The sequence below is a fragment of the Centruroides sculpturatus genome, unplaced genomic scaffold (genome assembly GCF_000671375.1).
Source record: "Centruroides sculpturatus isolate CEXI.00-Female unplaced genomic scaffold, Cexi_2.0 scaffold168, whole genome shotgun sequence".
In the NCBI taxonomy this organism is placed as follows: Eukaryota; Metazoa; Arthropoda; class Arachnida; order Scorpiones; family Buthidae; genus Centruroides; species Centruroides sculpturatus.
The window spans coordinates 356,749-369,346 of record NW_019384519.1 but is presented as its reverse complement, the minus strand read 5'-3'; the positions used below and the strand labels follow the sequence as shown (position 1 = coordinate 369,346).

The window sequence follows — 12,598 nt, the reverse complement described above, 5'->3', positions numbered from 1 at the left end:
GGGGTAGATAAGAAGGTCTTACAAGGAACAAAGAAACAGGAAGGAAGGCTAGGATTAAATAAAAAATAAAATATACAAAATATTAAAATATACAATATCATGGCTGACGGCCACACTTGGATCTTTGTCTAAACAAATATGGAGATTTCTTTTAGATTTGCAATAAATGTTTTCAGCATATTCTGATGTATGTCCGCTTTTCATTTGGGCAACCAGTATAGAAATATGTATTAATGAACCATACAGAAAAAGTATATGAATATATTAAACACACAATATGAAACCTCATTCAAGGTATCTAAAAACATTTTTGAAAGGTATTTTTCCTATAGAATCAAACAATACACTTTAAAGTAATGATCATGACTATAAAATTTTCAAATTTTGGCAGTTCCTTTGAACACTTTTAAGTTTCAATTCAGTTTCTTTGATTCTCCATAGTGACATAAAAATCAAATTCTCCAATCAATCACAGATTGCTATCCACATCTGCTCCTGCCATGTTATTACTGATTTTCTATAACCCTCATTAATTAACTCCTTGAATGAGGTTTGGTATTTAATACTGAACATGGAGTTATTTACTGGTTACCATGTGAATATATATTTAATTTAATTTTATCTTATCAATATTTGTAGAAATAAATATAATTTAAAAATATTTAAAATATATATTTATTCAAATCAAAAATAAGATACTTATTAATGTTTTTATTCCAGGGAGCATCAATTATTTATATGTTGGAAAAATTCTTAGGTATGAAAATTCTTCAGGAAGGATTATCACACTACTTAAATAAGTATCGCTTTAGCAATGCACGTACCAAAGATCTCTGGGATTCGTTTACAGAGGTAATCATTTTGACATTTAATATTAATGTAGGAGTTTACACAACTGGATAATTTTAATCTTATGTTATATGGGTTCTAAAATCTTGCATTCTATGGGACAAATATCTTCACTGTTGAGAAAGTCATTGACAAGTGCATCTGTATGTGCATAGGCATTATCATCCATAAAAATGAAGTCTGTACTCATGCCACCTCGGAAAACATGTATTCAAAAACACTGTCTCTGTATCTTTTTGCAGTAATAGCATTCAGTGTAGCCACTAAACATAATGCTGCTCCAGACTATACTACTATCACCTGCAAACTGGTTTCTTTTTATGATGTTTATGAGATTGTATTGGGTTCCCTGCTCTCTCCAGATTCTAATCTGATGAGAATAATTCTATAGACTGTCTGGACTCATCAGTGAACAGAATGTTGTCCCATTCATTCAAAATATCCTATGTTGATGTTCTTGGTTTAACCTTGAATTGGCTTTTCTATGCATATGATTAGAGTTTCTTCTACAGTTTTGTTGTGAAATTCTAACATAGATGGCTATACCAGATATTCTTCTGCTACAATATGCTGTTAACATTAAATAGCAGTCCTGTTGAAAATTGGTAACTCTTGGAAAACCACTTTCTGCTTCTATTGTCTCATTTTTTTGAAATTGGGCCCAAAGCACGACATGATGCTCTGCAGTACATTTGGAGCCCTAAATACATCTATTTATGACTGGCCTGCTTCTAGTCTTCCAATAATACTTCCTTTCATAAAATTGTCTATGAAATGTCATTGTGATGTTATCATTTTAGTATCATTGAGTTTAACCATTGACAACAGTGACAAACTGTTTTCAAAGGTTAAAGACAACAGAAACAATGCCAAACTCCTGTATTTATGAAGCCTGCATATTTTACATAAACTTTTGCTTTTTCTTGAAATATAGAACTACATTCTAGGTATTTTTATTGTTTGAAAAGATATATAAAATTTTGCTGTTTGTTCTATTTGTTCTATTTATGGATTAGATAATTATGCTTATTTTTGAACATGATATAGAGTTATAAATGAAGATATACAATGCATTTTATCAATTGTTTCTTCTTTTGAATTAAGAAAAATTTAAAATAAGAACATTGTTGTTATCAGGTTTATTCTGGATTAGGATCTCACTTTGTAGTAGTCAATTTTATTTAAGTCTGTCATACTGCCTGCTGAGAACATTAGTGGCAACTCTGAAAATACCATTTTGAGATAATTGCTTTGAAAGCCTTTGTTGAAACTTCAATCTTTCATTCCTACTTGACTATTTGAGTTATCCAACCAATTTTTTCTTTGAAGCTATAACACCTTCTACTTGGAACTGTTCTAGTTAGTTAGTTTTTCTTATTTTTCAAGTTAGTATGTAATTTTTTAAGTTTTAGTTATGTCACTACATCATTAAAATTTGAATAAGTTTTAAAAATTTTTTATGTTTTCAAATGATTAAAGTTAAATAAAATATATTTAAAATTATATTTTATCTTTTAAATAGGTAACAGGCAAGATGTCAAACTTGAATGTATCAATAATCATGGACACTTGGACACGTCAGATGGGATTTCCATTAATTAAAGTGTCAAGAAGTAAAAATATGATCACTGTCAGTCAGGCTAGATTTTATTCAAGTCCAGCCGAGAGTGACGAAACCAATCAGCAAGATTTATCTCCTTATGGTTATATATGGTACATTCCTCTGACATATTTAACTGATCAGTCCTTTGAAACCAAACATGTTTGGCTGAATACAACAATGTGTAAGTTTAATAAATTTATACAGTACATTATGATGTCAATACAAGTATTTTTTTTTTTATGTTAATATAATCTTTTTTTTTAAGCATCATTTCAATTATCTGGAAATTACAATTGGTTAAAATTGAATGTGAATCAGACCGGATTCTATCGTGTCATGTACGACGACGAAATGTGGAAATCGTTAATCAAGATCCTTTGGACAAATCATATGGTAAGATTTATTCGGATGAGTTGTAATATTTTATGTTTCATTTATGGAACTTTTTCCAAATTAATTTTTTAGGTTCTCTATCCTGCAGATAGATCTAACTTGTTGGATGATGCTCTCACTCTTGCGAGGTTTGACAAAAATCTTATTTCTTTGATTATTGTGATTGAATTGCTAATCAACTGTAATAATTAAAATGGTTTTACAGGGTTGGAATTTTAAAAAGTGATCTTGCATTAAATTTGACGCTTTATTTATTGAAGGAACAAGATTATGTTCCGTGGAATACTGCATTATTGCATTTTGGTAACTTGAATGCTCTGCTGTTTGAAAGTTCTGGACATTTATTGTTTCAAGTGAGTCAAAAATATTATATAAATTAAAATAGTATAATTCAAAATTTTATTAAATTTAATTCTTTAATTTTCAGAATTATATACAAAAATTATTAAAACCAGTTGTTAAAACAATCAATTGGGAAAATGAAGAGCAACACCTCAGAAAGTAAAATTTGTTTTAAAAATATCTTTTAACTACATTTTTAAGAATAACTATGCGAATTAAAACATATTTCCTATAGAAACAGGTGTGATAAGGATCATATCTGTTTTTATAGGAAATATTATATTTACTTTTTAAAGACAATAAATTTGAAATACAAGGTCTTCCAAAATGAATACTATCAATTTAAATTACTGTAATTATGTTAATTATTATCTGAGAAGTATGCAACTTACATCAATTGATAGTGCAACTGTCAGAGTTTCATCTTCCCATCTGCATTCAAACATGTTATCATCTAGGACAAGGATGATGAACCTTTTCGAGTTTGCATGCCATATACTGAGCATAATTTAAAAATGTTTGTGTATGCTGAAGTTTTAGATTTTGAATACTAATATTTAAAGAAATGAAACAAATATACTTTAATTATAATAAGTCTAAAGAAGCTGATTGGAAGAAATCATCTGGCACATAATGTATCATACTATTTCAATTTATCACTAGTCCTTTTCAATATGCTACTTTGGGCATGTATGCCATAGGTTTTCCACCCCCTGCTCGGAGGTATCATAAATAAAAATGTTAACTTTGCAACAGAAATGGTATTTTGTGTTCTGCAGTTTGCAAAGTCAGAATCACTTGTCAATGTGCAATGCAAGTAATCTGCAGGAACTGTGGAATTGTGGCCACTGTAGGAGGAGTGAGAACAGATATGCTGTAGCGAGCATAGGAAGAATTTGAGTACTGGTTGGATGTGTGCCATGTGATGCAAGGTGCACACATTGAGAAACTGTAATGGGCAAATGTGAAACTTGGAGTTTTCCAATGTTTTAATGTACATTGCAATGTTTTTAGATAATCAATAATTTAGAATGGTATCATTCTTTTTGTAAGACCCTGAATTTTGAGCCCTTTTTACAACAAATTGTATGATTTTCAGTTATGGTAAATTCAAGCTTAGGATATTATTATGTTTCTATATATATCTAAAATTTTTAGGAAGCATTAAAGTTTTTTTTACTATTTTTATTTTAAAGTAATTAAAATCTTAATAAGTGAGTTTTTTTAACTTTATCAATTAAAATGACTGCTGTATTATCCTTACAATAATAGAATATAAAACTTCTTGATAATCCTATATTTAAGTTTTAAATAATAACAATCTTATTATTGTTTTCAGTTATTAAATGTTTTATATCATTAATAGTTAGACTTGTAGATTATAGAAAGAAATTCAGTAAATGTATTTCTTGATATAGCATTCTATGATTATGTCATTCAATATTATCTCTACTACAATGGATGATCTAATATTCTATTTATACTGTACCATTGTCATTATTTTCAAATTAAAAAGCATTTTGCCAATTACCTTAAATATAAAAAATTGTAAAAATATCTGAAATTATTATATACATAAAAATAACCCATAGTATTTAAACAATATTCTCTGGAGTTTGTTAAATTCAAATTAATATATTTATTTGCAGAGCCGCTGTGATAGATCAGGCATTTGCTTAACATATTATGATATTAGTCATTACCATGTTTGAAGCTCCATGTTATAGAGTCTATGGCTTAAATGAAATATGACATTAAAATAATGTTTATCATATATCATATATCATATGCTCTATAGAAATAGTTATTGAATTATCCATCAAATGAAAGATTTGTCTAATGTGTTTAAAACATTATGGCAAGCTGAGGAAGATTGAAGGTACAGGATGATTCACTCAAGACTGAACACTTTCTTTGTTCAACACGTCATTTTAATAATGTGCAATATAAAACATACCTTGGTTGGCCATTTTGTCACAAAATAAAGAATTGTCTCATTTGTGTTTCATTCTCATTTTTTTATTTTATACAGAGACATTCCACATAATAAGTGTTCAGTCTTGAGTGAATCATCCTGTATTGAGGACCATTTAAAACTGTCTTTTGACTCCAATTAATTAGGAATTAATGCAATGGATCTGCTTTATTATAGTAATTAAATTTATAAAAATTTTGTAGTTAGTTTTTTCAAAGTTAATAGATACTTTTAGCTCATTTACTTCGAAATATATTCTTGTTATTATAGATGACTTATATTGTAAGTTTGCCAACCTGGTGGAGATTGGAGACTTAAAATCTCACTTCTCGAACACCACTGTAAGTTTGCCGATTGGGGGGGGGTTTATTCCCTCTCTTTGAGGTGGACTAAGGTGTACAAGTGTTTCACAAAGAAACCATTTATTTTTTCGAAGATCATGCTTACAAATAATTGACAAGGTCGATGTGCTGGCAGTTGGATGTCTCTAGTGGTTTTCTTTTCATCTTGTGGTGATGGAGTCCCAGGGCGATGGTGAGTTAGAGTTTGGAGTAGAAAGTAACATAAGATAGCGGTGAGCGGAATCACCAAGAGAAGAGGACGACGATAACAACAGGAATATTCAAGAGGAAGTCCTTGATGGCGGAGGTTTTATAGTTTCCTTGGGATCGAATTATTTCTAATTGGTTGGGCTTTCCCTTCCGTGCTCCCACATTGGTCTCTTACCTGTCTCTAGGTGTCAATTGAGACCAGATTAGGTTGTGAAAAAGGTCTGCCCGGGATGGTTTATTTGACACCATCCTCTCGACTATGATCGTGCTTTGTTAATGTCTCATTCTTTACATTCTCACTTTGTCTTACTTTATTGCATCCTAAGTTTTAAATAATTCCCTTTTTAATTTTCTTTATCTAAAATTTTGTTTTCCCACTATTCTTTATGAGCAACGATGTCAAAGTCTGGTGTCGCCGACTCAACATTTATATAACTTGTTTTCTTGACAATTTAACTTAATAAATTTTACATTTTCCTCTTTAAATCCTTTTCCTTTTTTTTTTTTCTTTATTATCTCTGGGGCCTCACAATATTAATCTAAAATATTTGTTTTGTAATTAATTAAAATAAAATTTTTATGAAATGATTGTTTAGCATTTGTAAGAATTAATAATAATAATAATAAATGTTTCAGGAAATTGAGTTCCTTGATTTTGTATGTTGCTGCTGAATACGGAGATTCCGAAACTATTGAAGAAGCTAAAAAAAGATTTTATAATTGGATGAAGACAGATGTGAGGTATATGTTTTCTTCTGTTTATTTAAATTTCAATAATAAAATCTCCTAACAGTGAAATAACATTTTGATACGTTACGAATGTAAATCAGTTATTATATTACTGTCATGAATAATTTTCATAAATTATTATATTTTAAAGAATGTAATATACGTAATACTCTATAACAAAAATCTGCTCTGTTGGATCTAATGGTACTTTTATATTATCCTCCCTCATGTCACGTTGCATGTTGCATCATGTTGCACATTGCATCATGTCACACAGTGCTATTCAAACACAATGTAACACTGTGTGACATGACAGCAGTCTTACAGTTTTTGGAATAACACAGCCTAAATTGATTACGTTTTCAAATGAAGAATGTAGTGTATAAAAAGTAAAGCCAAAATATGATTTTTTTTTTTAATTTTAAAAAGAACTTTTTCAAAATTTAGTGATCTAACTCTAAATATCAGTTTTCCCAATCACTTTGTTTGCACAAATCACAGGTGGAGATAGAGCATATTCCTTGGGAGAACATGACATAAAAATCAAAGGTGAGGATTGTAATCATTGATCCCAGAAATTTTTCAATAAAAATCACTGTAAAATTTATGGTGACTGGACAAATAGAATTCTGTTTTACTGAGCAACTGACAATATTATGTACCAGCTATCAATACTTTTTATGCTAACTGCCAGTAAGGCATACCAGCTCATTCCAGTTGAAAAATTGCCCCAGTTATAAATAATTATGCAATATTGGGGCAATGCCCCCTTAACTGTGTCCATATGTATAATGTTTAGATGTTATATAAATAAATTTAGGTGACTTAGTTACCGAGCTAATTCATTTGTTTGTCTCTTAATGATGGTTTGGTTGCCCAAAAACTCTGGGGAAAATTGATATTTACAGTTAACTCCAACAAAGCAGATTTTTGTTATATTTTAAAAGAATTTGGAGTTATTTTTCATTATTCAATACTATATTACTAATTCTATTCTTCATACAAATTATAGGTTTATATTATTGTAAACATAAAGATTTTTTTTCTTTTATCCACTAAGAGTCAATCCTGATCTGAGAAATGTAGTTTATATGGTTGGAGTAAAATTTGGAACTCAGGAAGAATGGAACTTTTGCTGGAAAAAATTCCAAGAGAGTCAGATACCTTCGGAGCAACGACTGCTATTGAATGCACTCGCAAGTTCGAATGACATCTGGCAACTTTCACAGTAAGTAAAATTGGATTGGATTGATGGGATAAAGCAATGCGATAAGATAAAGCACAGGTGATCTACCAAGGAGTGATTTTTATTGTATCATATCAGATAGTTGAACAAACAGGGTTTGAATAAATTGAATTGTTACCTTTTTAAAGGCATGAAGGAGTGTCTTTTTCATTTTTGTGTATTTACTTGTTTCCTTTGTTTTTATGAAAATGAATTCAAATGCAAATCAGGTATTAAAGTTTTGTGAAAAAATTCAAACGAAGAAGCATTTGATACACTAATGGCTTCCACCAAAATTATTCACAGGTTGCAAATCTTTATGCCAGCTTGTGGAGACCAATTAAGGAAATAGTTTACTTTTGGCATCCTTCTACAGAAAATGTAAAAATCAGAATTTAGGAATGTCTTTGTAATATCAGTAGATGTAAATAACAAAACATATTGAATGCTTTTCTAGAAGCATTCAATATGTTTTTGCCTGTATATGCCAAGAAGGTAGACATTTTTTTCAACATCTAGTTTAAGTTAACTTTGAAATGTGCTTTCATTACTATCATGTTTTTGTCATGGAAATCTTTTTGATAAATAAACCTGTGCACTTAGTTCCCAGCATAGAAAATTTTGGGAAAAAGAGAAATCAGATTCTTAGAAGAAACTGGTTGATATCTTGAAAATCATCAGATTTAAGAAAATGTAATCTATTATAAAGTTGTTTATTTTGTTGTATACCATCCATATAATGGCTCAAAAGTGCCCCTTATAATTTAAAAGCACCCTGTTTTGTTCTATCTCAAAAACAAGAAGGTCACCAAAAATTGTCCCGTGTACTCTATAAACTTAATAATAGGAAGATTGGACTAATAACCAATGCTTTCTGAGATAAAATTACCGAATGCCACCAGTGAATCTCCCCCTATATGATTAGTAATATTTCTTCATTGATCTATGAAGAAGTATTATTGACATCAATATTTGAAGGAACATCTAAATAAAAATACCTTAGTGCTATCTCCTATAGATGTCTGCTTCAAGAAGCAATGAGCCATGATTGGCTCTCGTTTTGAATGCAGACTTTTGTTTTGGAAACTGTTCTATATATATATTAAAGTTATAAGGTATAATTTATCCTGAAATGTATCCTGAAGACTCCAGGCAAACAGAATCCTCCATTTTTAAGGTTTAGGTTTAGGTATCATTGTATATGTTTTATACAAGCTATTTTAAATGTATTAAGTATATATATTTTGTATCTCAAAATCATAAAATACATTTAATCTTTGACTTGTGTTTAATAGTTGACTTAATCAAAGTTTTCTACCCTATCATCATTAGACATCTTGAAGAATAAAGCTTCTCCACCACTCTGTTCTTACATTTCTTCTCTTTTTGTATTTTCAATCTTCCTCTCTATTTCTGACATCAAATGTAAATGCATTCAAACTCATTTTTTACAGGTATCTAAATTATTCTCTAAATAAAGACATGATACGTCCACAAGACACCATATACGTCATTTCGAGAATTTCTCAAAATCCCGTGGGACGTCTTCTAACTTGGAGATTTGTACGAGAAAATTGGTCAAAATTATTAGACATGTAATTTCAATTTATAAAAATTTTAAAAATTTGAAAAGTTCCTTATAATAATCTCTGAATAACTTTCTGTATGTTTTTTTATAGGTTCGGTCAAGGAAGTTTTGCCATGGATTCTATTATATCAAATGTAATATCTGATTTCAGTACAAGATTTGACTATAATGAAGTATGTTAATTTCAAACTGTTATAAAAAAAAATTAATTATATTATAATGATTATTATAAATTATATTAGATAAAAGCCTTTTTTGACAATGCGGACGTGGGATCGGGTGGTCAAGCATTAAATCAGAGCCTGGAAAGGATCCGTGCCAACATTTACTGGAGGGAGAATGTTGAATCTTCTGTCATTCAGTGGCTCCAGCAACAAATTAATCAAAATATGCAAAATTAAAATGATTGCCAAAATATTTTAAATGATATTTTAAATGACATTTTATAAATTTAAAAATATTTAATGATTAAAAGTCTATTTTCTATCTTATTTGTTAGCATTACAGAAGAGAATTTTAATATCATTTATGGGTCAAAATTTTAACCCATACATGAACCCAATAAAATCTGCTTACTATAATCATGAATATTATCATCAGTCATCTAATTATAATTGGCACATTTCAAAACATAAATTCAAATATAACTATAAATAAAACTAAACTATAACTGAAATTCCAATTACAATAGGCTATTGTTTTCAAGTAAATGGGTTTTATTAAGATGTCTTTTTATGCTCTCAGCCTCAATATATGGCTAATAATGGATAATCATTATCAGTCTTAAACTATGCTTTAAACATTGGGTAATTCCAGTGTGCATCAAACAGTGTATCAGCAAACCACAGTGTATTAAAATGTGTTACAATAGCATGACTGATGTGTGACTGATGCATACTGCACTCATCAGGCCGTGGATATGGCAGGCTCCGACAAAGCAATACTTCATAGTCATATTATTAACACCATTTTTACTACTGACCTGTAATAACCCAAAGTTATTTTGGCAGAATAAGACTACAAATACTATGGTGCAGTTTGCTTCTGCCATCTGGTTAGATTGCCAGACGTTCCAGTAGGAGCTTATTAAACCATTCAACGGTATATTGAGTGTGGCTGAGATTGATACATACTGGAATGCACCAATTGTGGTATCCTGTAAAAATGATATAAATATGAGTGTTTTATTTATGAACTACTGAAAAAAACAGCATGAAAACAACACTGCATGAATTACTGAACCATTAATTAATATTAATTATAATTGTAATTAATAAATCTTAAAGTTATAAAATATTTAATCATTTTAACATGCTCTTTTGTCTGTGGATAAAACCAGAATTTCCACTAAATGCAGTCTTATGTACTTATCCTGCTTATTGTTATATATGCTGGATTTATATATCCTCTGGTCCTTAAAACAGACCCTACTACAATACTGGCATAATGTAATAATAATTACACTAAGATACCTAAAAATTAGCAAAATATGTATATTTTAAGCAAAACAAATGTTTTCTTCTGTTTTAAATATATTACACATTATACATAAACATAAACATACATATTTTGCTGGGTTTTTTGATATCTTGGTGTAATTATTGCTATGGTTCTTAAATGTAAACACTGAGATGGTGCCCTCAAAAAATATAAAACATTTAAAATGAGGCTCCTACACTGACTTAGCTAGATTATACATAAATATAAGTGATTACAATAAGAAAATTCTACTGTAAATTTGTAATTTTATTCAGAAAGCATGTACAGTACATTATGCAGAAGCAAATTTTTGTATTTAAATGTAAATACAACATTTCTATTCAATAAAATCTTATTCCAAATATCTGGCTGTACATTTGGGATTTCATGTATTATATAATTGGAGAACATCATTAAATATGTGTCAGTATGCTATTTGTTTATTTCTAATTATATAAATCTGATAAATGGCTCTTTTCTTGGAAAAAACAAAAATGAAAATCCGATCAAACTTTCAATCCGAGATACATTCATTAATGCTGAATTCTAAGTCTCAAATCTAACCGGCAAGGAGGGTGGAGCAGTATCTCTGAACAACATCTCAAGTTGGATAATCTTGTTTAAAATGTCAGAAGTATTTGTTTTTACTTTTTGTTTTAATACAAATAATTTACAATGGACAAGAAAAATGATTTTTCATTCATTGTAAACATAATTTTATCAATATTATTAAAACTATTTATACCAATGTGTATGCCTACATTTCAAACCAGTAACCCCAACAGTAACCGTCGGGGTTACTTGTTTGAACACACACACACACAGAGACGTCACCCACAGGTTAGCATGCAAAAAATATGCCAACGAAACTATTTTGGATTGGGAATTCGTTAGAAAAGAGTCTGGAATTGAGCATAATAAGACTTAGCAAGAATTCAGTGTTAACAAACAAGGCTCCAGATATGCAATCAAAGCAGTTGTTTCAGAAGAGCTAGGTCTGCAGGAACTAAGGAACTGGACACTAAGTAGGACATGACCCATCCACCTTTTCTGTGCTAAACATTAAACAAGCTTAAAATGTAAATCAAAAACACGAGCATAAATTTATTTCGGTTTTCTATGTGGGAAAAGTGTAATTGGTGTTTCAGAGTGTAATAAATAGATAAATTTAATTTCTATTTTAAGCCAATGTCAGATCCCCCATTATGGGTTTCTTCTCTAGCTATCTATAGATTTAATTTAAATTTCACATAAAGAATTCTATATTGCAGTTGCCCATCAGAAATTAATGGAATATGTAAGCATTGTGTATCAGTTGTATTTGTAAATAGAGAAGACACACTTCCATGTGTCCCGATATAAATTAAACATATATAAGAGAAAAATGATATATTATTTTTCTCTTATATATGTTTAATTTATAATATATTAATATATTATTTTTTCCTTTATAAATAGACAATTTTATATATATATATATTTTTTTACATTATATAATGTAAAAAATTGTCTATTGAGACACTGTATTTCACAATTGTTTAATTAATTAAGTATTAAGGCTTAAAGAGTTTAGAATCGACACGCTTGTAAGCAGGCCCATCTTGCAATTGTCGCAGTGGTGCCACCTTTCGTAACTTTTCGTAGCGAATAGGAATTTAGCATTTGACGTCGTTGAGGCCGTTTAAATGTCTTTAATTAAAGCCGTTTCCGCTTAAACAATGATAAAAATATCTTTAACTTTGAATATTTGAGCTATTATTTTTTAAATATAATTAAGACCTAAAGATATGTAACGCTATAAATGCAGGAGTCATAAGATAAAGTTTGTAACGTCTATATTAAAGCGTAAGGTTTGCGTAATTTG

The 12,598-nt window shown here is 29.6% G+C and overlaps 1 protein-coding gene across 1 annotated transcript in view; it reads left to right on the top strand.

Moving 5' to 3' along the window:
• LOC111622699 overlaps positions 1-12,598 on the top strand; it is a 78,192-nt gene that overhangs the window by 22,035 nt on the left and 43,559 nt on the right. Inside the window, exons 8-18 of the mRNA XM_023365120.1 lie at positions 721-852; positions 2,372-2,633; positions 2,718-2,845; positions 2,918-2,973; positions 3,051-3,198; positions 3,273-3,346; positions 6,350-6,454; positions 7,503-7,670; positions 9,122-9,262; positions 9,347-9,428; positions 9,498-9,647. Of these exons, the coding sequence (XP_023220888.1) occupies positions 721-852; positions 2,372-2,633; positions 2,718-2,845; positions 2,918-2,973; positions 3,051-3,198; positions 3,273-3,346; positions 6,350-6,454; positions 7,503-7,670; positions 9,122-9,262; positions 9,347-9,428; positions 9,498-9,647 (1,446 nt within the window). The remainder of the gene's footprint in view (positions 1-720; positions 853-2,371; positions 2,634-2,717; positions 2,846-2,917; positions 2,974-3,050; positions 3,199-3,272; positions 3,347-6,349; positions 6,455-7,502; positions 7,671-9,121; positions 9,263-9,346; positions 9,429-9,497; positions 9,648-12,598) is intronic.